This window comes from Urocitellus parryii, chromosome 8, assembly GCF_045843805.1.
Source record: "Urocitellus parryii isolate mUroPar1 chromosome 8, mUroPar1.hap1, whole genome shotgun sequence".
NCBI classification, from domain to species: domain Eukaryota; kingdom Metazoa; phylum Chordata; class Mammalia; order Rodentia; family Sciuridae; genus Urocitellus; species Urocitellus parryii.
In genome coordinates, this window is record NC_135538.1 from 14,073,096 (window position 1) to 14,100,763 (window position 27,668).

A 27,668-nucleotide genomic window follows, 5' to 3' on the forward strand; every position below is an offset into this window, starting at 1 on the left:
ACATAGTGCTGGACCAAAAAAAGGAAAAAAAGGGCAGGGGGGTTTAAAATAATGCTTCCAAACTGTCTGCGGTGAATATCTTAATTTCTAATCCATCAAAGACTAACACTTTGTAAAATTAAATGAAAGCTTGTTTGATGTTATGACAGTGTCAAATTGCTATAAAATTTCTTAACACCTGTTCTCTATCTTTATCTCATAAAAATCCTGATTCTGTTTCATAAGAACCATGTTTTGGGTAGCATTCATTTTGTTGTCCTCCTTCCTTCCTTTTACCCTCCCTCCTTCCATCTCTCTCTTCTTTCCTTCCTTTCCTACTTCCTTCTTTTCACCCTCCCTCCTTCCCTCCCTTTCTTCTTTCTTTCCTTCTTTTCCCCCTTCCTTCCTTTTACCCTCCCTCCCTCTCTCCGTTCTTTCCTTCCATCCTTCCTTCCTTTTTTTCCTCCTGTGCTGTGGGTTGAACCCAGGGAGCCTCCGGAATTCTAAGCATGCCAGTGCCACTGAGCCACACCCGGAGGAGTCCAGTACCTCTTTAGAAGATAACATAATAATATATTCATGACATTCTGGTAGGCAAAGCATTTTTAAAGTAGGACGCTGACAATCCTATTAAGGAAAACATCAATCTGTAATAAAATTAAGAATTTGTTTATCAAAAGATGCCATTAAAGGATTTTTTTCCCAAAGCAGAAAAAAAAATAGGAGCAGATATTTCCAGAGTGAGAGCAGACATTTGCAATACACAGAAATGAAAGAAACACAGGCACACAGAATTCTTCCAGATCTATAAACAGCACTTATAGATCAATAATATTAATAATTAATAGAGGAGAATGCACAAGAGTTTTAGCCAGCAGTAAGAAGAGATGGCCAACAAGTGTCTGAAAAAGTGGTTGGTGTCAGGGAGCAGGGAAATGCAGATTAAAACTAGCAGGAGGTTCCACTGTGAACCCACTAGAAAGGTTTAAATTAAAAAGATCCACAAGCCAGTTGATAGTACAGAATGATACAGGTGAAAATAAGCAGCTCTGTGTGCAGCACCATCAAGCCTGGCCTTCGTGGTACGAGTGAACCAAGCCAGGTGTGAAGCAATGATTCCTTTATGATTCCATTTCCATTAAGCTGAAATGTAGGCCAAGGTCATTGACCATATTTACAGGTCAACCAGTTGGTGGGGGAGGAGCCACAGGGAGGACATCAAAGGGGCAGGGCATGTTGAGTCCTGGATGCTCTATTTCACCATCTGGGTGGCAACATGTGTGTGTGCATTTTGTGAAAATTCACAGAGCCACACACTTCGCTGAATGTAGGTAATATTGTCAGTGTGATAGCCTCTTAGAAATCAATTGGACAGAACATAATATTAGAGAAAGAGAAGGTTTTTTTTTAAAAAAAAAATATTTGTTGAGAGTGTACTTGGAGGAGGCGCTTGTCTACAGCAAAACTTGCAGTACATGGGAGATATGGAAACTGTCAAACGTTAACTAATATAAAACTTGTGTTACTTGACTTGGCCACAGTCACCTCTCCTGTTATGGTGCCTTTTATTTCTAGCATGCCATTCAAATTCCAAATAAGAATTTCTTGCAAAGGTTTCAGGTGAAGACCAAGTCATAAAATATGAAAAATTAGAAATGAAAACCATGTATAATTGTGGTAGATGTTAAATGGGAAAACAGTGCTATTGGCAGAATGGTAGAGTTCCTTTAGATGGGGTGTCAGGAAAGGCATCTGAGGGGTGACATTAACCTAAGACTGAAGAGTGAGCAGAGCTGTGACACACACACACAGTGGGAAGAGTGTTCCAGCTTGAGGGAACAGCATGTGCAAAGGCTGTGAGGCCGGAAAGATCTGGGGGCCCTGGAGACAATGAAGAAGGCAGGAATTCAGAGAGCAGGAAGGGGGTGGGTGGTGGTTCAAGAAACAGGAAGCCTGAGGCCATGCAAGTGATAAAGAGTTCATATTTCATTTTACAGACAGGAAGTCATTAAATATTTTGAAGTAGGGGAATGAGAGGATTGAAGGGATATTTTTTAAAGGCCATTGTAATTGCTTTGTAAAGAGAGGCCTGAGAGACAAGAGTGAAAGCAGGCAGATCCACGGGGAATCATTGTAGCCATTTATACAACAGAGGAAGCTGACTTTGACTTCGGAGGTGGGAGGGTGGAAATGCACATAATGTAGATGTGCAGGATGTATTCTGGATTTGGTGGCAGATTAGATATGTGAATGAAGGAGATGATGGTGTTATTCCCAAGTCTACAGCTTGAGCAGTGAGGGGGAAAGTCAGGGAGAAACCAGGCTTTCTATTGTCAAAGGGCAAAATCACAACAACCTAGTTTTAAAAACTTAGTTGGTTTTATTTTGGATTCTGGAGTCCAGCAACACTTCATTCCATAAAACTCAGTAATGTTCAAAGGGGTTGAGTAGAAGAGATTGGTTTTATAGACCAAGAATGTCCAAAAGAAAAGAAAGAATAAAAACTGATGGGTGGGTTGGTTATTTGTTTATTATTATTTTTGCGGTGCTGGGGCTTGAACCCAGTTTTCCGCTACCACTGAGCTGTACCCCCAAGTACGTTTATTTATTTATTTTTTAAACAAGGTTTCCCTAAATTGCTCAGGCTGGCTTCAAGCTTGAAATCCTCCTGCCTCAGTCAGCTTCCTGAGTAGCCGGGATTACCATTTCAAATTCAGTTTCCCTGTAAGACAAGGATAAGGAGGCAGACTAGGAAAACAACTGATCAGTGAACTTCAGGTTACCTAGGTCCCTTCTTTTGTATAAGAATTAAAACAGATACAACTTCCTTATGTTGATTGAGACTAGGCTACTTGAGAAATTCTGTTAATTTCTCATTTCTCCTGGTTTCTTGGAAGGTGAGATATATGCCTTAGATTAGGTTGGATGTCCTGGAACTTTAGCATGAGTGACTCCAATTTAATTTTTTGGGCCAGTTCAGGTGCACAGTTTTTACTTAACAGCATTTAATGTGATGGAAATGCCCATGAACTATGTAAGTAGAACACATAAGTCTGAAGCTTAGGACACACGTCTGGGTTAGGGATGTGCCTTCAGAGGTGTGCAGCATTAGCATTTGAAACTTTGGGTATGGACCCCATTAAAGAGGTCTCTTGTAGCCTGGGAGAGACTGTGAAGAGAGGAGAGGGTGGGAAATGAGCTCCAAAGAAACTTCACCTCTTAGAGTTGAGAAGAGGAGAAAACCCAGGAATGTGTCACAACACGGAAAAAGGTTACCCACTTCTCCTGTCCTTTTGGATGGATTTTAATTTCAGCTTTGACTCGGACACTTGACACAATTGAGCCTTGCCTATTGCCCCTATTCCTGTGCCCCCCCCAACCCCCATTACAGATGAGCCTTTTGAAAGTTGCCACAGTCTGGCTGGGCACAAATAACCGAGCAGTAAAAAGGGTTATTTTAAGTTTACCTTTGGGGGATGTATACCACTTTCCAATTCCCTCTTTTTGCTTTAATAAGTACATTTTAATAGTTTGATGAGCTCTTTTAACTATGCCTTATCCCTGTGGATTGTATGGGATTCCTGTTAAGTGAAACATTAACTGATTTTTCTTCAGGGATGATGTTCCAAAATATCCTATATACATCCTTTGGAAATTTAAAGATCCTTTTAAATTCAAGTCTTCCAAAAGCATTTTGCCTTAGTTTTTAGAATTACTTTAGTCCTTTTAATTTTTTGATGTGGTTTTAAACCAATTTCCTTCTAGTTTAATGTTTTCTAAATTGGCTCTTGTCTATAAATTTTAACACCCTCATCTGAGACTTTTAATTTCTGCACCACCAGAAATTAAAGTTCATGGGATTTTTGAAAAAAATTACTAATAATCTCCTTGTTCTTCTATTTTATCCAATATTTGACTTTAAACTTCTCTCTTCTACCTTTTTCTATCTTGAATGTCTGTTTCTAATAGTTGTCTTAGCTTTTTGCATTTTCTATCTTAAATACCTTTACTTGACATTTTCAGCCATTTTCTATCTTATTTCTATCTTCTAGTTTTTTTTTTTCCTAAGGTTTGTACATTCACCCTTAGTTGCTTTTTTCCTCCTGGTTTTCTTTTGTTTCCTATTTTGTGGGTTTAAAATTCTTGTCTTCCTACATCTTCTCTATCTTCCCACATCTTTTCTATCTTTTTTTTTCACCTTCCTATACTTCTGTCTTCAAAGCTTTTCACTTCAAATTTCTAATCTTCTTTCTCCAAATTGCTTTTATCCTATTATCTTCCCATTTTCATGGGTTTTTTTTTAAGTAATGCTTTTAAGATTAACTAGGCTTCGAATGACGCAGTCGTTCCTCCGTCATGAAGGCATCTTAACCACCTTCAATTTAACCTTTTAAAGCCTTTTGCAACATACTTAGACATTTTACAACTTTTTACTTTACCACACAAAGATTATCTCATCTAGAAACATTTCTTTTTCTTTTAACCTTCCATATTAAAATATATTTCCACATCTTGAATCTTTTAATATCTCTTTTCTAGCCGTTAACCCTTTTTATAAATTCACATCCTGAAACAACCCTTATAAAATTTCTGATTTAGACAAATTACTCTACTTTAATAAGATGAAATAATTTCATGTTTTTTATGGTACTATAATATTGTAATTGAAACCCATCTGAAACTTCTTATACTCTTTGTATATAAATTACACCTGATAGAATCTTAACTCTTAGTAACCTTGTTTTAGCAAAGACACAGACACAAAGCAATATTAAACTTTTTTTCCATTTACCAATTTATGAAAACACACATGATGTTTAAATATATTACCTTATGGAACTTAATAAGTAAAGAGTACTTGATTTTATATTTAGTGGTTGATGTTTCAACACTTTAGCTTTGTAAATTAATCAGATCTTTGTAGAAACCAAACAGAACTAGCCATCTCTTTCTTGTTGAAGAAAAATCTTTTTACAGGATACCATGATGGTCCCATTGTGATATATTCAACAACTCCTCTTTAAAAAGCCATGGGCTACATTTTTGTATTGTATCAACATATGCCCTAACTGTTCTTGGTCTTCTCCTTCCTCTAACAATTTCTCTTCCTCAGGGGCGAACAACTTCAAACCTTGAGCCAACCATTTTCCCCAGTTTGCCTGAGAAAGTTCTAGGGACAGGCAACTTGAAATAAAAACAAAATAAATCAAAACAAGAACACATTGTTTTTTGAAATGGTCACCCATTCTTTCGCTCTCCTTCAGGGGCGAGCAATTTCACTTTCCTCCAAGCTTCAGGCGTTCCCTGTACGGGCCACCAAATGCTGCAGTCTGGCTGGGCACAAATAACGGAGCCGCCACAAAGCCTTGTAGGTTCAAACAGCAACTCTTTATTCCCGAACTCTCACTGGCCCTCTACACACACTTCCCAGAAACACACTGCCTCCACCGGGCTGCGCGCCAATTCTCTCAGAACCCTGTGAGAACTCAATGGGAACTCCAAAGTAGCAGGCGCCTGAGGCAGCAGGATCCACCCTAATCCAAGCAGGATCCGCCCTAATCCTGGAGCCACCCTAATCCCAGAGCAGAGTCACCTTTCAACCATTCCCTCTGGCAAAAATGACAGGCGTCATTCTGACTAAACTGTGGATCTCAACAGAAAGTCAGAAAGTTTAATTAACTGGTTCAAAGTCACTTTAGGTAGTGGCCTATATAGTATTAAAATCAGAAACATCCTGGCATTCAGTCAGTATTTCATTTTGACACTCAGGTGAGTAGCCCCCCAATTTGCTGGTAATATGACATCCACAGGGACCGTCTCTCACTAGTGGCAGTGGATGTGAGCCTCTGCCAGTGCCGCTGCCCCTCTGGGCTGAAAATGCGTGCCTGAGCATGACTGCTTTTCCTGCAGGCCCTGATGGATGAGATCCTCATGCTCCAGGATGAAATCAATGCACTGCAGTCAGCTCTCGCGGACGAGCTGGTGTCTGAGTCTAGGGAGTGTGACCCCGCAGAGCAGCTGGCCTTGCAGTCCACGCTCACCGTCCTGGCCGAGAGAATGTCCACCATCAGGATGAAAGCGGCTGGGAAGCGGCAGCTCCTGGAGGTGAGGCGAGGCAGACCTTGCCTCGTGCTTCTGAGTTGACCCTGCAGGTCCTGCTAACAGGTGTGCAAGTTCTTGTGGTGCTCAAGGATCCATCCACTGTCCCCCACTCCTGAGAAGGTGCATGGTGTTTGTACAGGATCCTGTGCATGGAGTGTGAGTCAGGGTGCAGCCATGAATGAGTCCTTTCAGCCCCTCTGACTCATTGCAGGCAAAGACCTTGTGAAGGCCGCACCAAGCACTCAGGAGACTTGAGCCTTGCGGAGGGCCATTGTAGGTCTGTGTGAGGGTTTGCTGTGTTTAAATAGGGGTGCTTGACAAATATTAGTAGTACTATAAAGACTAATTCTTCTTAGTCTCTGCTAACAATTTAAACACAATAATTCATGAAAATGCTCTTGCAACGTGAATGGTTTTCACGTTACTTAATTTAAATATTATTCAATACATAGATTTCGGTGTTAATACTATATATATGCTAAAATCAGCAAATTTTCTTTTTATTTATTCTCTTGTAACTCTTGGCTTTAAAGAGTATATATGATGTTTGCATTTTTGTATTGTTGCTCCTATGATTTGGTTAGACCACAGGCTTCACAGAGACTCCTATAATGTGTGGCTCATTGTACCTCCAGGGCCCAGCAACTTCTCTGGCACATAATTCCTTCTCAATACATTTCTTATTATATAAATAGAAGATCATTTTATTTAGCAGCTAATTATACTGTAATTCAATTTATCATGACCCTATTGTGTAAGCTCTTTCTAAACTTACTTATGTAAGATTAGTTAAATTATCTCTTCATGTATTTCTAATTTAAGAGCTATTCAAAAATTAATGTGTGTGCCCTACTTACTAATCTCCATGTTAAACAATTGTATAAAATTATGATTTAAAATAATAATGAATTATTAATAAGATAGTTTTAAAAATAAGGTATTTAGCTGGGTACCTTTAATCCCGATGACTTGGTAGGCTGAGGCAGGAGGGTTGTAAGTTTGAGGACAGCCTTAGCAACTGAACTGATATAATCAGCAGCATCATTCAAGTTATTTGCTGCAGTCTGGCTGGGCACAAAATCACGAGCCACTCACAGCTTTGTAGATTCAAACAGCAATTCTTAATTCCACACCTGCCCTCTACAAACACGTTCTGGGGAAAAATTCACGTTCTGGGCAAAATCCACTTACTCCACCAGGCTCTAATCAGCAGGATACGCCCTATTCCTGGCAGGGTACACCTTAAACCTGGAACCACCCTAAACCCAAGGAGCAGGATACTCCCTAAAACCTGATCCGCCCTAAACCCAGATCCGCCCTGGTCCTTGAGCAAGGTCACCTTACTCAAGCATACATGCAATGTCACTGCAAATGTCCAAGGCAAGTCCATTTCCACGAGTCCTTCCTCTAAGCAACATGGGGTTCACTGGCAAGGAAATTGTCATACCTAGTTGGCTAATGGCTCTCAGCAGTTATTGCCTGGTCCTATAGGACAGATCTGGACCCTTATGATTTGATTTGAGAATGCCTCGAACAGCTCTCAGTGCACATTAGCATCATTGGGTAATCTTAAAAAATAAAATTATCTGAGACACCTCGAGAAATTCTGAATTTTTGTTTTGGGATGTGATCCAAGCACACACATAAAAAAACTTAAAAAATTTAAAAAACTTAAAAAACTGTTTTTTAAGTTTTCCAGGTGTGCAGCCAGAGCTGAGAACTCCCTTGTGCTGAATCTTAAAGAGTTCACCTTCCAGTGATCCGTGTTACATTCTGCTTATTCCATTAGGAGAAGTTAAATGATCAGCTGGAGGAACAGAGGCAGGAGCAGGCCCTGCAGAGGTATCGCTACGAAGCAGACGAGTTGGACCACTGGCTCCTGAATACTAAAGCCACCCTGGATGTTGCACTGGGTTCACCTAAAGAGCCCATGGACATGGAGGCCCAGCTGGTGGATTGCCAGGTACAAAAGTGGTCTCAAAGGACTGTGCCAACACCACAAAGCACAGTTTTGAACTAGAGGCCTACTGGTAAAAAGTCTTGGTGTGGGTATAAAATGTGCTCCCTAAGTACGCACACAAATTCATTAGAACTTAGTGAAACCCAAACTTGGACTTAGTTTTTCAAAAAGATTTATTGAAAGGATCTACTTTAGAAGATCTTTAGTTTGTTTCCAAAAGGACACTTTTAAAGACTATAGATATACGAATGCTTGTGGTAAAAAGAAAAGCAAACCTAATGAGAACAATTGGTATCATGGAGTCAGATTGTGAATAAACACAAGAAGCATCTCTAGGAACCTGTTGTGATTTTTGGTTCTAATCCTGGTTTGTTATTTGGAAAATGTTTCCAACCATCAGTTTTAGGCGGACAAGGAAACCAAACATGAGAAGGTTGTCTTTTAAAATTTGTACATTTTCTTCCTTCCATGTTGAGTCTCTAGAAATTAATGTGAGGGGTAATTGAATTAAGATTTTTATTCTAATATTTTCTCTTTCCTTTTTATTGTGGAATTTCCAAACACACATATAAGTAGAGAATAAGATAATGAACTCTCATGAATTCATCATCCAACTTCAATGATTGTCAGTATATTAGACTTCACATATGCGTGAAGTATGCTTTCATTGAAATAGCAAGGAAGTGTCTAGAAAGCCCAACATAGCATGCAGGATTAAATATCACTATGCAGAATTTCATAGTTATCCCATTTGAAATAAGAGGAAATATGTAAATATCTTTAATTATTTAACTCTGCCTTCATTATTTTTATTTTTATTTTTGATAGGGGTGGATTGAACCCAGGGTTGCATTAACACTAAGCTACATCTCCAGTCCTCTTTATTTTTTATTTTGAGATAGTATTTCACTAAATTGATGAGGATGAATTCCAACATGCTTTCTTCCTGCTTCAGCCTCCTGAGTCACAGGGAATACAGGAATGCACCACCACAACTGGCTCTGTCTTTATTATTATTATTTTTATTTTGTTTTGTTTTAAGTTCATTATTTTTTTTTCTTTTTTGATTTTATTTATTTATTTATTTTTGCATTACAATTCTTAATACACTTTTATACCATAATTTATCATATCTCTGTGTATAAGGTATGTTGACACCAAATTCACATATTCATACATGTATTTTGTATAATGATGAGGGTCTCCTTTCACCATCCATGCTCTGTCTTTATTTTTTAAATGTAATATACTACATTGGTCATTCCCGTTTATAATTTGAGATTCATAATATTGATTATTGTTACCTTAGGAAACTTACCTGTGTATATTTGAAACATTATTTTCTGTCGTGATGGTAGAGGCAGTCCTATGTGAGTGCTTTCTGTTCTGTATATCTTCTTTCCTACTGTTTCTATTCTGGAAATAGACATCTATCTTTAACATTCCCATTTAGCACTTCAAATTAGCATCTGAACTGGGATTTCAAACTATGTTTTGTCATTACTGCCACTCTTCTCTTTGGTATAAATCTATTTTTATGGTAAGGCATAAAGCAAAAATTATATTTCAAGACTTTTACAGAGTATTAAAGTAGTGTTTTGGCCTTATTTTAGGACACTAGAAGCAGATAAAATTGAAATCACACCAACAAACAGTTTATTAAAATCTAAAAATCACTATATAAATTAGATTTTCAATTTAAATTAATTGAAACTTAGAAATTAAACCAATTAAAACCTAGTTAGTTATAATTTTAATATCAAGCTAGAGATGTAGCTCAGTGGTAAAGTACTTCCCTTGCATGTGTGAGACCTTGAGTTGGATCTCTAGTACTGCAATCAATGAGTTAATTAATCAATTAATACACTATAACATTAAGCCAGTTAAAGATCTAGACAGTTAAAATCTAGTATATGGCAGAGGTATAATAATTAATTAATTATTATATAATAATAATTATAGAATTAGAGCCACTGGATGGCTTTTATGCACCAGGTAACTTTCCTTTGTAAACCCTTTTCTTCATGAAAAATGCCACAAAGACTAGTACAAACTAGGGTGGAGTCATTCCTATATATTCATATTATTATATTTATTTTTGCTTCTGATTTTTAAGGAAATTAAAATTAAATATCTTTTGGGACCTCAAGAAGCATTATGGGCCCTCAGTGGCTAATATGCCTAATGGAAAAAATCACCCCTGCATAGAATTGTATTAATTTCTCAAAATAATATTCAAGAAATCATTTATTAATCCCCATTTAAGTTATAAAGTTTTGCTCTTCCATTTGGTTCCAATTCTTTGATTTGAAGTTAGTTTCTTAAAATTGGGATGGGCCAGATGCGGCAACTGAGGAGGCTGAGATGGGAGGATTCCAAGCTTGAGGCAGGCCTGGGCATCTCGGGCGGGTCCTGTTCTGTCTCAAAATAAAATACAATATAAAAATGGATTGAGGGTGTAGCTCAGCAGTAGAACCCTTGCCTCGTATGTGCAAGGCACTGGGTCAGCATCAGAAGGAGGAGGAGGAGGAGGAGGAAGAGGAGGAGGAGGAGGTTGAAGTTGTTAGGATAGCACTAATCTAATAAGGAAAATATACTTTTTCGTTAATTAATTACTTGATGGAATAAAAGTTAGAAAGTACACCTCAAAAAGAGTTCAGAGTTGACAAAGGTAAAAATAATTTTTCTAGGGGGTAATTATTATTTTTGTGTGTGTGTTCCTTTTAGATATACATGACAGTAGAGTATATTTTTACATATTATACATGCATGGAATATTACTTCCCATTCTTGTTGTTGTCCATGATGTGGACTTTCACTGGTGATGCATTTATATATAAAAGTAGGAAAATTATGTCTGATTCATTCTATTGTCTTCCTATTCCTATCCTTTCTCCCTTCCTTCATTCCCTTTTGTCTAATCCATTGTCCTTCTACCACCCCCCCCCAACTTGTTGTATTTTAGCATCCACATAGCAAAGAGAACACTAGACCTTAGGTTTTCAAGATTGGCTTATTTCACTTAGCATGATAGTCTCCAAACCCATCCATTTACTGGAAAAAGTCATAAAGTCATTCTTTCATAACTGAGTAACATTCTCTTGTATATATACCACATTGTTTTTTTACCCATTCGTCTGTTGAAGGGCACTTAGATTGGTTCCATAACTTAGTTGTTGTGATTGAGCTGTTATAAACATTGATGTGGCTGCATTGCTAGAGTATGCTTATTTTAACTTCTTTGAGTATATATTGAGAAATTGGATAACTGGGTCAATCATTCCAAGTTTTCTGAGGAATCTCTACTGCTTTCCAGAGTTTTTCCAGGGTGGTTGCACCAGCTTACAGTCCCACCAACAATGTCTGAGTATATATTTTCCCGACATCCTCACCAACATTTATTTTGCTTGTATTCTTGATTGTTACCATTCAAACTGGAGTAAGATGGAATCTTGGTGTAGTTTTAATTTGCATTTCTCTAATTTCTAGAGATGTTGAACATTTTTTCATATATTTGTTTACCATAGGCAAAGGGGAAAGAAGGAAGGGTGAGGGGATAGGAATAGGAAAGAGAGTAGAACAAATCTGATGTAATTTTCCTGCGTTCAACAATATATTTGTAATTTTTTTTTCTGTGAAGTGCCTATTCAGTTCCTTTGCCCATTTGTTGACTGGGTTATTTGGATTTTTTGGTGTTAAGTTTTTTGAGTTCTTTGTCTATCCTGGAGATAAATGATCTATCTCAGGTATAGGTGGCAAAGACTTTCTCCCATTCCATAGGCTCTCTTTTCACACTTTTGATTGTTTCCTTTGCTGTAAAGAAGCTTTTTAGTTTGATACCTTTCTACTTATCAATTCTTGATTTTACTGCTTGCACTTTAGGAGTCTTGTTGAGGAAGTCAGCTCCTAAACTGACATGATGGAGTGCTGAGCCTACATTTTCTTCTAGTAGGTCTAGGGTCTCTGGTCTGATACCTAGGTCCTTAATCCACCCTGAGTTGAGTTTTGCGCAGCGTGAGAGATAGGGGTTAATTTTCCATTCTGCTACATATGAATTTCCAATTTTCCCAGCACCACTTGAAGAAGCTGTCTTTTCTCCAGTAGATGTTTATGCCTCTTTTGTCTAGAATAAAGTAACTGCATTCATGTGGGCTTGTTTCTCTGTCTTCTATTCTGTTCCATTGGTCTTCATATCGGTTTTGGTGTTAATACCATGCTGTTTTTCTTACTATCGAGCTTCTACCTTGAAAAAAAGGAGATTATTTGGCGTTTTCCTTGGATTTAATTTCACATTTTAAAGGAAAACCCTATAACACTAGGGTTTTCACAGAAACAAGGAAACACTTTTAGAAATATAAGGTTAAAATCCATGATGCATCAGTGTGGTGGTGCATGCCTGTAATCACAGTGGCTTGGGAGGCTGAGACAGGAGGATAGTGAGTTCAAAGCCAGCCTCAGCAACTTAGCAAGACCCTAAGCAGTGAGATCCTGCCTCTAAATAAAATATAAAAATGGGCTGGGGATGTGGCTCAGTTGTTAAGTGCCCCTGGTTCAATCCTCGGTACAAAAAAAAAAAAAAAAAAAAGAAAAGAAAAGAAAAAAAAATCCATGAAGCTAAAACAAGAAATTAAAGCAGCAACCTGAGAAGAATCAACCCAGAGAAGCAGAGAATCCTTTTTTAAAAGTTGGCAAGGAAAATGTGCATCATGTGATTTGTTTATATTATTAATCAACTAGTGTCACAATCTAACACTAAAATATAAAATAATAAAAATGTGGTAACACTGAGGCAGATCTTTCTTCCTATGTGTTAGTAGATATAAAATGTACTTCCCATGTGGTTTTTCCTTGCATTTCTTGGTATAATATCTAATCATCAAAAATAGAAAAATTACAAAAGCTTAGGCAATTTAAAAAAATCTATAAACCGTTCTTCAAGGTTGTGGGAAAAGGACAGAGACGTCACGGACGCCTGGTCGTTGGGTTAAAGGCAGTTGTGTTTTGCCCTGGGAAACAGTCTTTGCAGAAGCTGGCAGGATGTGCGAATGTCATCCTTATTTCTCTTGTTCCAGAATATGCTGGTGGAAATAGAGCAGAAGGTGGTGGCCTTATCGGAACTGTCCGTCCACAATGAAAACCTGCTGCTGGAGGGCAAGGCTCACACCAAGGATGAGGCTGAGCAGCTGGCGGTGAAGCTGAGGACCCTCAAGGGGAGCCTCCTGGAGCTGCAGAGAGCCCTGCACGACAAGCAGCTCAACATCCAGGTGAGGGCTTGCTGCTGGAGGGTCTCTTCAGGTGTGTGGTCCAGAGAGGGAGAGGTGGGTGGGATGCACACCTACCACACTGACCCGTCAGCATGCTATGTGATTTACACTGACTTCAGCACAGAATTTAAATAGGTGTGTTAGAATTACTTGATGCCACCAACATAAGAACTGCAGTTGTGGGAAAAGAAAGTACAAATAATTATGCCCAAATTGAAAGGCAGATCATGGATGTAGATATGCTGCAACGTGGTTCCATTTCTTTTTTATTTCTCCCACCTTCACTTCTTTATATATGCTCAGACTCTTTTATTTGGTGCCCATGTTTTTAGTCAGCTATTTTGCAGCTGTGACTAAATGACCCCACCAACACCACTGTAGAGGAGGAAACGTTTATTTGAGGGCTCACAACTTCAGAGGTCTTAGTCCATAGAGGCCAGCCCCATTCCTCAGGGCTCGAGGTGAGGCAGAACAGCATAGTGGAAGAGTGTGGCCCAAGGAAGCAGCTCACATGGTGATCAGAAAGCAGACTCTCCACTTGTCAGATACAAATAGATAGCCCATAGCCATGCCCCCAACAAACCACTTCCTCTAGCCACACCTCACCTGCCTCCAGTCACCACCCAGTTAATCCCATCAGAGATTAATCCACTGATTAGGTTAAAGCCCAGTCATTTCTCCAGACCTCCTTGCATTGCCTTACACGTGAGCTTTTGGGGGCACCACATCTAAACCATCACTGCCCACACGTTAGAATCATCATGTATTTCAGGTGAAGTGAACCTTTTCATATTGTGTAGGGATCTTAATTTTCTCTAGTGGTAATTTTCATGTCATATTGCTACAGCTTTTTATGTAATATTTGCCTGAAATATCTTTTAACTTACCTTTGATTTCTACCTTTCTGTATTTTTATGTTATAGGGTTATTTTTTGTAAAGAACTGTTAGTCATATTTTCTTGATTTTAAATACTTAATAATGAAAATCCCTAATAGTGAAAATGGATTAAAAGGCAAGTTTAATACATTAAGTTTATCATGATTACTGATTCTTTAGCTTTTATTATTTTACTCTTTGTTTTCTAATTTCATCCTGCTGTTTCTCTTATTCTTTGTTTTTGACATTCATATTTTTAAGTGACTGAGTGATCTTTTTTGATTTTAATCCCCTCTGTTTTACCATGCATACCTAATAAATTCTAAGTTAATATACTAATCTCCCTCCAGACCAATATACCTTAGAAAACTTTCATTAAGTTCCTCCCATGCACCTTTTATACTATAATTATGCAGCACTTTCATTCTTCTATAACTTACTGTTATCATCCTATGCAAAACTTAAGCAAATATTTGTTGAGGAGTTACTGTGTGCCAGATACTATTATATGTGATGGAGTGAAGGAGCATGAAAAACAACTTATATCTATATCTGTTCCTATCTTCAGGAGATTAAGGTTTAGGGGGCAGGTAATAAATAAAATTAGAATGAATTATTATATAACAAGATTATAAAAGAAATTATTGGTAACCTAGCAAAAGGCAAAAGGATAGGGAAAGGCAGGGCTGGGAGGATTTGCAGCTTTAAACAGGGTAGCTAAGGAATCTTTGCAAAGTTTACACTGAAGGATGAACCATGTGGATGTGAGGGAAGAGAGTTCCAGGCAAAGGGAAGTAAGTACAAAGGTTCCCAGTCTGTCCAAAGTCAGTGTGGCAGGAAAGGAGTAAGAAAGAGGAGAGCAGTAGAAAATGAGATCAGACCATGCCTTAGCCTGTTAGGCTGCTATAACAAAAATGCCATTATCTGGTAGCTTACAGACAACAGAGATTTATTATTCACAGTTCTGAAAGCTGAGAATCCAAGATCAAGGTGCCAGCAGATTCAGCATCCAGGGAGAGATCTCTCTCTCTCTCCGATTCATAAATAGTGTCTTCTCACTGTTCCTCACATGGTGGCAGGGAATATCTAGTTTTCTGGGCTCTTTTTTATAAGAGAGCTCATTTTGTTAGTAATCACCTAAAGTCCCCAGCCCCTAATATCACCACCCTGGGAAATAGATACATCTTCAGACCATAGAAATGGGCAACAAGAGGCCCTGGGACTGAAGGACCTGTGAGCATCTTGTGCACTTTGACTTTGATTCTCGGGAAAATGAGAAGTTATTGGAGTCTTTGGGAACAGAGCACTGATATGATGACCTTGTACCTGTTATAGGGGACCAGGGTGGAAACTGAGGGACCAGGGAAGAAGTCATCATGGCACAGAGGAGCAGGTATCAGAACTTGTCAGATTCTGGGTCATAGAGATGAGGAGCAGATTTGGGGGAAGAAGGACCAGCTGGGTCAACGGATTGTTTTTAGGTCAAGATGCCTATCAAAATGTCAAGTAGTGGTGGAAATTCAGGGCAGAGATCTCGTCTGGAACCATTAGCCTCTGTCTTCTATTTTCTCAGTGTAAGATGAAATATAACACAAGGTAATATATTTTCTCAGTTTGAACTAATGTATGTATTTTTCAGTTTTTTGCTTAATCATATGATCAGGAAAATCAAATCTAATCAACTTGAAACTTTTAGAAACCATGGAAGAATTTAGGAAGATCATTGGTTTGTTAAAAATAATCCTCAGTACTATAATAAACAAATAATCTGTAACTTTCATATATACAAACAAAAAACAAGCCAGGCTCAGTGGTGCATGCCTTGAATCCCAGCTACTTGGGAGGCTGAGACAGGAGGCAAAAGTTCAAAAACAGCCTAGGCCATTTAGCCAGACCCTGTATTAATATATGTATTTTTAAAATTTTATAAAATAGGACATGTACCTCAGTTGTAGAGTGCTTGCTTGGGTGAGGCCCTAGACTGAATTTCCAGAATTCAATTTCCATTACAAAAAAAAAAAAAAAAGAAGAAGAAAATAACTATAAAGTTCTGAAAATGAAGAGTTATCAGGGGTCATTAGTTTAATATATTAAAATGTAATATTGCATAATTAAAATAGTTTGACATTGGCACAAAAATATATAAGTAAAAATTTAACAGCATAAATATTCCAGAAAGGGATCTTGGCATATAGAGGAATATAATAAATGTTTAGGGTGGCATTACTAGTCAGTAGACAAAACATGACTCTCTCCATAAATAAATAGGCAAATCACTTGAAATATGATAAGCTGGGTCTTTTACCCTATTTATTTTTGTGATACTGGGGATTGAACCCAGGGGTGTTCTACCACTGTGCTACATCCCCAATCCTTACTATTTTTCATTTTGAGACAGTGTCTAGCAAAGTTGCTGAGGGTGGCCTTGAACTCAGGATCCTCTTGCCTCAGCCTCCTGAATCACAGGAATTATAGTCATGCACCACCATACCCAGCTCCTCCTCCTTTTTTTTCTAAACTGAAAAAAATGTATCACAGATGGATTAAAGATTTAAATGTAAAAATTAAATCCTATGAAATGTATCCTATGTATAAGTATTGTTTTTTTAATCACATAAGACAGAAAATTCCTGCCAGTATGCCCTGAAGCCAGAATTTTAGTTTTTCTTATACTACTTTATGAAAGTAAAAATGTTTTGATGAAAAAAAAGAAAGAAAATTAACCAAGATAAAAGACATACAAATAGGGAAGAAACTATGTAATTCACAAATCTTTTATAAGTCACTAAGATATGATGGCCTAATAGAAATAGGGTCAAAATGTATAAAGAGATACCTCAAATAAAAATAAAAAGAAATGGCCAATGAACATGTGAAAAGATGGTTTGAACTCTCTATTGGATAAATTAATGCCAATAAAAACAAAATACTACTTTCCCTTTAAACTTACATCCTTCAAGGAAAAAAAAATTGTGGAGACCCTACAGAATGGGAGAAAATATTTCCCAGGTACTCTTCTGACAGTTTATGTAGGATATATAAAAACCTCAAAAAACAGCACCCAAAACCAACCCAATAAATAAATGGGCAAATAAACTAAGCAGATACTTCTTAGAAGAAAAAATACAGATGGTCAACAAATACATAAAGAAAAAGCTTGACATCTTGGTCAATCTGGGAAAAGCAAACCAAAATTACTAATTACTAGTATTGTGATTACTAATTACAATACTAAGATTTCATCTCAGTCCAGTTAGAATGACAGTCATTAAGAACAAAATATAATAAATGTTGGGTGGGGGAAGGAGTGCTTATGCACTGTTGGTAAGACTGTAAATTAGTATGGGTGCTCTGGATCAGTATGAAGCTTCCTCAGAAGGCTAGGAATGGACCTACCATATGGCTCAGCTATACCACTCCTTGGTATTTAGTCATAAGAAAGAAAATCAGGGTATAGCAGCCGTACACACATACCCATGTTCATAACAGTCCTTACTAGCCAAGTTATAGAACCAACTAGGTGTCAGTCAGCAGATGAATGAACAAAGAAAATCTGGCATTTATACACAGTGGAGTTTTACTCGGTCAATAAAGAAGAATGAAATGCTGTCATTTCCAACAACATAGATGGAAATGAGAACATGTATGTTAAGTAAAATAAGCCAGACTCGAAAAGACAAGGGTCATATGTTTTCTCTCATATGTGGAATCTAAAGAGAAAAACAGGGGAAAAGGAGAGAGAGGGGGAAAGGGAACATCTCATGAAAATAGAAGGGAGACCATAGAAAAAGGGAGGAAAGGGGACCAGGGGAGGAGGAGAGGGGAAGGGAGCTATTGGGAAATTAAATTGACCAAATCCTGTTTGGGGGTGTGTATGAGTATGTCACAGTGAATCCTGCTGCTATATATAATTATAATATGCCAAAAAAAAATTAAAATAAATAGATAAATTTACCTCCTCAAAATGCAACCTGACTATAATTAAAGTAAAAAAATGTTAAGAATATTCAAATTGCACAAAACTAGTGTGAAAGTGCACAGCTCCATTAGTTTTGTTCAAGGTTTTATCCTGTACCATGTGATGCCTTTTGGGTTTCCCTGGTGCTCTGTAGTGATGTAATCTCTAAAGCCACTGAAAGAGGAAGGTTCCAGTGTTTGACGGGGGTTAGCCATCGTATGCAGTGGCCTCATGTTGCCCTGTATCTCAAGCAGCTGGGAAAGGAAGGGGTGGCCGGATGCTCCTGTGTACCCCCTGGGATTCACGTCAGTGACCACCAGTCTGAAGGCTCAGAACCTGGGAAGGGCATTCAAACGAGGAGATCAGGCCCAGTCAGGCCCTGGGCAAGTGGTCTCACATCTAAGGAGCAGCCCATTTTGCTCTTATCCAGAGTCACAGGGACCGTTGCTAGATCTGATGGCTCTTCAAGAGATGGGAAATTTGGATTTATTTATAAAATCTCTGGTTTTTACATATTGACATTTCTAACACGATAGTTTAAAGCATCCCCACAAGCCTGGAGTCCCTCTTGGGCCACCATCCTGCAGCTGCACCCTGTTTCTACCAGTTCTTAACTAGGTGGCCTGGACCAAAGACCGTGAGCTTTCTGCAGCTTCTTTATCATCAGTTTCTTCATCTGTGAACTAGGGATGATAATATGTCAGTGCCCCCTTCTCCCCTGGGATGACCCAAGACCTCTAGTGGGGGTGGGAAACCCAGCCCTATGCATGCTAGGTTTTTCCTATATGTACATACCTATGAGAAGGTGTGATTTTTTTTTTAATAAAAGGCACCATAGTATGAAATTGGCAATAATTACTAATAATAGAACAGAACACTTATAACAATAAACTTTAATAAAAGTTCAGTGAATTTGTTCTCTCTGTCTTGGAGAACCAACACAAATAATGTTTTTCAACCATGGTCAACTATAGCAAGTGAAACTAGAGGAAGTAAAACCAGATAAGAGGAACATATGGTATTAAAGTTAAAAATTTTTGCCCTGAGGATTTGTTTTGAGGTTTGAACACAAGATCTCAAACATGGTAGTCAAGCATTCTATCAATTAGCTGTATCCCCAGCCCTTTTTTATTTAATTTAGAGACAGAGTCTCCCTAAGTGACTCAGGCTGGGCTCAACCTTACGATCCTCCTGTCTCAGCCTCCCAAGTTGCCGGGATTACAGGCATGTACTACAGCACTGAGTTTATCCTAAGGATTTTAATGCAAATAATGCTTACAATAGATGCTGAAATCATAGCAATGTGACAGTGATGACCAGCTGTTTCCACTTAGAATTTAATAAATTTTAAATAAATAAAGAATTTTATTATTTATGGAGGTGCTCTCGGCATGCTATGGCCGTGGGCCCTCACCCAGCAAATCCTGCTCAATGCCACAGGAATTATTTAAATTGAATAAAGTTCTGACTCTGCCCCAAGTATAAACTTTCCTGAGAGTGCTGCTGGGTGATGTGTAGACAGTAAAAATGAGGTAGTGTTTTACTGCATTGGAATCAGTCACCGGTTATTTTAAAAATAGCTATAAATTCTATCATCTTTCTTCTAATGGAATTTCTAATATATAAAATATTAATGGGGTTAAAAAAAGAATTTTGCCTTTTCAAGGTTATTTTTTCATCCATGGAAATAAAAGTAAGCCTTTTTGCAATATTAGTGCCATGGAAAGAATAATTTCTCTTCAGTAGAACACAAAAAATAATTCAGATATGAAATTAGCTAATGGTCATGGGGGAGGGGGATCCTCCATTGAATGTAGAAGTTGGTAAGGTCCTGTCCTTGAATGGGAGCTGACATTCAAGTCTGTCTTGAATTACTTTTTTCATAAAAAGCTTAGGTCAAGCCTGACACAGTAGTGTATACCAATAATCCCAGCAATTTGAGAGGCTGAGGCAGGAGGATCCCAAGTTGGAGTCCAGACATGGCAACTTAGCAAGGACCTGTCTCAAAATAAAAATGAAAGTGGAGGAAAAAAATTCTGGGTATGTAGCTCAGTGCTAGAACATTCCTGAGTTCAATCTCCAGTACCATTATAAAGAATATAGGTCATTTCACATATTATCCTACATCAAAAGAGCAGAGAATTTGCCCTCTATAAATAATAAAATGCCTTATAGAGATATGTTTTATTTAATGTTCAGCATCTCCCAATCCTACTAATCTTCCAAGGAATGTTCTTGGCATAAGTGGTTACTGTGTAGTATTTCCAAAATAAACAACTCTGGTAGCCCTTCCCATTGCTACTCTGGTGACAGAAGCTGCCTGACTTCCTAGTCCCCAGATCCCAGAGAAAATTGTTGTCACACCTCACAAAAAGTAATTACCAAATCACATTTCTCCTGCCAGGGCCTCCTCCTCCCATGGGGAAAGGAAATGAAATTTGACCTGGATTCTTATTTATTTTTTGCTTCCTGTGGTTAAACTCTTAGATTTCAAAATGACTAAGTCAGAGAAAATTTCACAGACTGAAAATCCAACATTACCACATAGAAAACACATATTGTGCCTCTGCTGCTGAGTTTATTATTCTCCCCTGAGTCTGTGGACTCCATTAGCCAAGTAAGATAGCCTTCCCAGGTCTAAGTCCTAGATCCCAAATGTCCTTCTGCCTGTAAATGTGAAGCGTATTCTTAGGGCTGACATTGCAGTTGTCAGTTTTTGCAAGCACACATTATTCTGGGAAGGATAGGACCCTGAGAAAAAGGGTGAGTGGGCACTGGGTCGGGGAGAAGTCTCCAAAGGAATCTTCCAGCTGGGCTCTGAAAAACAAGCCTCTGCTGAAGACCAGAGCCCAGAGGAAGTGGCCTGGATCCCAGGGGGGCCCTGCCAGCTGGAGCAGCTCTGATTGGAATGGCTTTAAAGGGTCACTCTGTGTCAGCCCTGTCCTTCCCTTCCAGTCCTGTCTGACCCACTGCTTCCTCCCTGTGTGGAAGAGCCCTGAGCGTCTCTTGGAGCTTATTCCTGGAAGGTGGAGCACCCTGAGATGGGGGCAGAGAACTTGTTGCATGTTGAAAATTCTGCGCTTCAGGGTGGGAAGAATACCCACCCACCCCAAACACCCCACCTTCCGGAAGGTCACTGCTTATCTTTGAGAAATGCACCTGAGAGGGAGGCGAGTTTTCTAATTGTTTACTTTTAATTATTATTAGTCGTGTTTAATAATCATGCAGAAGGGTGAGCTTCATGGTGGCATATTCTTATAGGCACACAACAAAAGAAGATCGATTTCAATCCCCAGGACCTCCCCTTTCCCTGCCCCTCCCTCCCTCCCTCCCATGGTCCCCTTCCCCCTTCCTACTGGAGAGGAAGGGGATTTTAATGAACTGGGTGTGATCAGTCCCCCATTCTGAAAATCCTACAAAATGCAAATAGCATAATTTAGGGCCTAACATGATTCTAACTAAGCCACTTTTTTTTTTTTTCCTGGAACATTGGATGACCTTGAAAGAAAGGAAAAATACTTTCCAGCTCACTTGGACGGGCTCAGAACAATGTGGGAGAGCTGGGTGTGTGTGTGTGTGTGTGTGTGTGTGTGTGTGTGTGTGTGTACGGGTAGAATCTTGCCTCTGAGTTTGACTGATGGCTTCAGCCCATTTAGCTCCAGGCACCAACACCCATGGTGGGAAGCCCAAGGGCCAGTCCCTTCCCTCACACATTCTGCAGTTTAATCCTGAGATTCCAGTGAGAAAGATCAGAAAGGCGAACAAGCCCCGTCTATTGCCCAGGGATGGTGAGTGTAGGATTCTGAAAATAAGAGGGAGAGCCAGGCCTGTGTGGGTTGGAAACATGGGTCCCATCCCTGGGCAGACTTGGTGAAGAACCACGGGTGGGGCAAGCATCTCCAAAATGGGTGTTGGGACACTGCTCTGTGCACACAGCCTGTGCGGTGATCCTACTCTCTGCTCCATCAGACCAGCCACACTGGCCCCTTCACTGCTTCTGTGTGTGCCAAATTTCTTTCCTCAGAGGGCCTCTGTGCCGTCTGCTCCTGGGCCTGGGGTGCCCGCCTGGGTCTCTGCTGGGCTCATTCAGGGCTCAGAGCAGTTCCCATCCTGAGAAGCCTCCCCTGCCCTCTCTTCCCCTTGACCTCTGGCCAGGACCTTGCAGCCCTCACTACCTTGGCTTTCCAGCTGCTCTTGCTGGGGTATTGTCTGTCTCCCCGCCAGGGCCCTGGCCTGACCTCTGCTTTGTGGAACCCCGATTCTTCATGTGTGTTTAGCGAATGAGTTACATTAAAATTGCATCATTGGCCATTTGACATAAATGCAGGTGAGTGGAAAGGCTCTTGTTCAGACCGAAGCCACGTGATAGGCGGCATTTGGGCACCTTTCAGATTCCCGTGGAATAGCCAGGCAGGAAGGATGAGCTCTTGTCTAGGTGTAAGGACACTTTTATCTTTGTCCTTGTTCAGACTTCATCAAAGCAGTGGGTGGCCTGGTGGTGTAGCAGAGGGAGGGGACCTCATTTCTCAGAGATCTCGTCTTTCATAATCATTTTAAAGATTCAGTTCATTTTTTGAATTTGTAATCCACCCTGCCCACAGGTAAACAATATTTTTATTGTGCTACTTGGAATCACTTTGGGAAAAAGACAATTAAAGCTTTCTCATACTTGAGCAAAGTATTTGTCCTACAGAAAAATCTTTAAATATAACTATGTAAACAGCAGACACTCAAAAATCAAGAATTCTAGAACCACTTCAACTCCAGGGCCCAAACAGTTAGATGTTGAAGGCCTGTAACATCCAGTGTCTGGGAGAGTCCCTGCCTAGTGACTGTGTTGCGACTCTCATTCTCTGTGGTTGATCACATCCTGCAGCCCTGGAGCAAGGGCCCAAGAGCCTGGAGTGTGGAGGGTGGGACAGAGAAGTCCCAGCCACCCTGGGAAGCCCTCGCCTGGACTCCTTGTCTCTGTGGGACAATTAATTTTCTTCCGTGGGAATTGAAAATCAAGGTTAACTTCTTGAATTCATGAGTATGATATCTTACCTTGTAGGGCTATGGACTTCTTCTCAAATACACTGAGATCTCTTTGATTAATAACGTTTTAGGCCAGGCATGGGGACACATGCCTATAATCCCAGTGATTTGTGAGGCTGAGGCAGAAGGATATCAAGTTCAAAGCCAGCCTCAGCAACTTAGTGAGGCCCTAAGCAACTTAATAAATGACAAAAAGATGCCTGTCTCAAAATAAAAGATAAAAGGGCTGGGGGTGTAACTCAGTGGTTTTATTCCTCTGGGTTCCATCCCCTTACCAAAACAGAAATAAATAAATAATCTTTCAGAAAAATCTTTAGGAAGCAAGCACCTGCCACATCTTGCATGGTATGTATCATGTGACCTAGAGAAGGGAAAATGTGACACTTTCACGGGAGAGGCAGTGAATTGTAGTCTATAATGATCATTTGAGTAACACTTTACCTTTGTATTATTTTTTTAAATCATAAAAGGATCTAGCATTATATTTTTGTAAAAAGAAATTCTGTAATAATATCTGGTGATGACCACATTGGAAACACATGGATTTCCCCTCAAATATTTCTGGGGCATAACTATCTGTTTGTTGTTCTCAATCCTGAAAATGCCATACATTAGATGGGTTTTATGTCACTGTCTTTTTAAGAATGTGGCTTCACATCCTAACAGAGCAGCTTTGGTTATCATACAGACCACACTAAAAAAGCATTCTCTCCATTTTTGGTGAAGATTTTCCTGTAGAGAGCATGACCTTTGATTTCTGCCTCCTTAAAAGCAGGGAGCTGCCCAAGAGAAGGAGGACAGCGATGTTGACCTCACGGCCACTCAGAGCCCCGGTGTGCAGGAATGGCTGGCTCAAGCTCGAACCACAAGGACCCACCAGAGGCAGAACAGTCTCCAGCAACAGAAAGTAAAGCTCCTCTTGCCCTCACTAGCCCACAGATCTGCCAAGGAAAGACCTGGAGGGAAATGCTAAAATTACTAAAATCCAGTTGCTTTGAATGAAGCAAGATGTGATTAGCCTTTCAATGTCTTTACTCATGACCATTGTTATTTTAGAGGGCAGCCTTTCAGGAAATCTTGTTTTTAAGTTTTTAAATAGTATAACTCAACTATAACCCACCTCTGCTTTTAGATTAGCCCTTGTTTGAGTCTTCTACTTTATTACAGTAAAAATTGGGGATGTGACTCAGTGGTAGAGAGCTTGCCTCACATGCTGCTGGTCCCTGGTTCAGCATGCAGCACTGCAAGAAAACAAAACTAAACTCAGGAAGGTCTTGGGGAATTGGTGGAAATCTGAATTTCATGTTTCTTTTTTTCAAAGAAATGTCATTTATTTTTACTTTCAAGTAGACACCATCAGAAAACGTGTTGTAAATTGTTACCTAGTGAAACAATTGAGTTTTATGAATAAGATTTTTTTTTTTGGTCCTTGATAACACTGTTGTATAAAGGGCAAATTAAAATGTTTAATTTTCCCAAAATACAAATGAGTCTCCTGCAAATAATGAAGGTGAAACCAAATCCGTTGATAATCCAATTTACACAGTAGTGAGCTGGGTGTGGTGGCACACCCTTGCAATGCCAGCTGCTGGGAGGCTGAAGCAGGAGAATCAAGTCCAAAGGCAGCCTGGGCAATTTAGTGAGAACCTGTCTCCGAATAAAATAGAAGAGTTTGGGGGTCTAGCTCAGCAAAAGCATACTTGCCCAGCTTTATTGAGGCCCTGACTTCATTCATAGCATTTCAAAAAAAAATTTAAAAATAAAATAAGTGAAGAATAAAGAAAGCTGGTGCTTTCAAGAATCTGTTCTGGCAAACAGGTTTTTTTTGTTTTTGTTTTTGTTTTTGTTTTTGAAAAGTGAAAGTTCACTCTATGCCACTAGAGGGCACAATTGTCCAGTAAAATTTTATTTTGCCATTGATTGACCCAGCTTTTTCAAATATTTTTTATCAAAGCAAAAGAAAACTGTATTATACAGATATGTTTGAATATTTATCTAAATTCTATCTTGAAATCATACCTTTTACGTAATGTGCAAATTTAAAGCTTACTGCCATAGTTCCCCGAGAATTTTCTAAACAGAACTGTGATTGTCAACAATGACCATGAAATGACCAAAAAGTGTTTGCATTTGTCCTCTCCCTTGATCAGGAGCTGGAACAAGAATTAGCTGAACAGAAGAGCCTCCTGCGCTCAGTAGCCAGTCGTGGAGAGGAGATCCTGACCCAGCACTCAGCCTCAGAGGCCTCCGGTGGCCTTGGGTATGTTTCAGAACACTTCAACTTTCTCTTTTTCTAATTGTGTTTCCCCGACACTGGAAGAAATGGGATCAGCTCATTCAAAATTTTATTTCAAATGTCCTATGAAAAATGTGGTCATTTGTTTTCACTTTAGAATACTAAATGTACTTGCACGTTGAGTATTTATTGCAAAGCACAAGCCTCACCAGTAACCGTAAGGGCTAATTTCTTTGCTTACCTTCCCATGTTCTGAGCACATCTGTCTAAAGAAGATGTTCATAAGTTCATTTTCTAAATCAAATAGGAAATGCATTAGAAAATTGGATGTATAATGTTTCTAAGTGAATCATAGGTAACTGCAGAGCATTTCCCCCTAAAGAGCTTATCTTCCTCTATCCACATTCCCAAAAAAAAAAAAAATGTATGTAATCTCTAAAATATCTGGACTTTTTTTCAGTGGGTCAGTTTCTGTAATTTCTACTGTAAAGTCCCTGAGTTTGGAATGGGTCCAGAGTGGAGACTTTGAAAATCTTAAACACAGAAAAATGTTAAAAGGAAAATGAAGGAAGTTGGAGAATTTCCAAGTTTCAGAATTTGATTAGAAAGGTAGGGAGGTAAAGGTATTGCAACATCGTGGGATAGCTGTAATTTTTAGTCAGCTGTGAGTTTTATTCCAGTTCCAGAGCTATCACCTGGGAAATATCACTCAACTCTGAGCCTCGGGTTGCTCATGTGAAGAATTCAAATAACAAACAACAGCCATCATCACAAAAGTGTTGTGAAACTGGGTGGTTGGTGCATGTCTGAAATCCCAGGGACCCAGGAGGTTGAGGCAGGAGGACTGCAAATTTGAAGCCAGCCTCACCAGCTTAGGGAGACCCTGTCTCAAAATAATAATAATAATATTTTTTTTTAAAGAACTGGGGATGAAGCTCATTCGTTGAACACTGAGCGCCCTGGGTTCAATCCCCAACACCAACAACAGCAACAAAAAAATTGGAACTATCAAACAAGAAGATATATTAGACAACTTAAACTAAAAAAGGTTTCAGCAAAAGCTCTGTGTTTGTGTGTGCTATCTATCTTTCCACAAATAACTTTGACCTTGTTTTCCACTTCTGAACATTTTTCCTCCCCCCAGGGAATATAATGTGAAAGAGGAAAGTATGTACATTATGAAGGTGATTTTTGAAATAATATTAATAATGCCAAATAATTGAAAAGGCAGAAATGCTCTCTGGTGTGGAAAAAAAAAAACTAAAGAAAATCTGTGTAAATGTATATCTAAAACTTAACAGTATCATAAAATGTATATACAATACTAGGCAAAAATGTGAATTAAAATTGAAAGTGTAATGTATATGTGGATATAAACCAAGATAGAATATGGATAAATCAAACTAACTTTGGTGAGGGCAGATGGGAAATATTTTTTACTATAGGTATACATAGAGTTGGGCTCATCCTGACAAACTCAAACATGCATGGAATTTGATTTCAGTTCATGATCCTCCCTCCTTTTCCCTCCCCTCTCCCCTGTACCCTTCCTCTTCTAGACTTCTTTTTACTCATCTATTTATTTATATTTGACTGATTCTTTTAACTAATACATAAAGGTGAAATCCCCTTTGGTATATTTACATGTGCACATGATATGACTTTTTAAAAGAATTCTTTCTGCATTGCCTCCCATTTAGATTGGGGAAATTTTTTTTTAAAAAAAAAACTTCTTTATATTTAATCAATGCTGACAGAATGTTGCTGACTATCACATTAGTGCTGATCATATACGTAGATGTAGATATACATATTACTAAATATAGTTATTAAATATTTCCCTGATTTTATAATACTTATATATATAAATGAATCAAAAGTGGTAAATGAGTAAATAGGTATTTGAATTTCCAACACATATATACATATATGAATTTCAAAGGCATATGATAAAGGATAAATGACAAGATGCAATTGCAATAGGGTTATTATGACAAAGTACATAGCAATGCAAGACAAGAAAGCAAAACCAAGAAACCAAAAATAGTGACATGGTTAAGACATGTCGATTTAAAAGAATAATGATATTCTTTTAAATCGACATTAATCGATAATAATGAACAACAATGATATTTATAGTTGGGCTGTAAAAATTGTGACCAAAACATGAGGAGTTTTAAAAAAACATCTCTTGTCATCATGTTTGCAAATGGTAATAAGGAGCTGGGGATGCAGCTCAATGGTGGGGCACCTGC

General features: G+C 38.9%; 1 protein-coding gene across 2 annotated transcripts in view; it reads left to right on the forward strand.

Annotated features, from left to right (window-relative positions):
* Nucleotides 1-27,668, forward strand: part of Syne1 (spectrin repeat containing nuclear envelope protein 1) — a 419,401-nt gene that overhangs the window by 281,703 nt on the left and 110,030 nt on the right. Inside the window, exons 96-100 of one of the 2 annotated variants that reach the window (XM_077802046.1) lie at nt 5,890-6,084; nt 7,871-8,044; nt 13,114-13,305; nt 23,950-24,084; nt 25,328-25,437. In XM_077802046.1, the coding sequence (XP_077658172.1) occupies nt 5,890-6,084; nt 7,871-8,044; nt 13,114-13,305; nt 23,950-24,084; nt 25,328-25,437 (806 nt within the window). The remainder of the gene's footprint in view (nt 1-5,889; nt 6,085-7,870; nt 8,045-13,113; nt 13,306-23,949; nt 24,085-25,327; nt 25,438-27,668) is intronic. The other variant, XM_026399944.2, reaches the window with a different exon arrangement.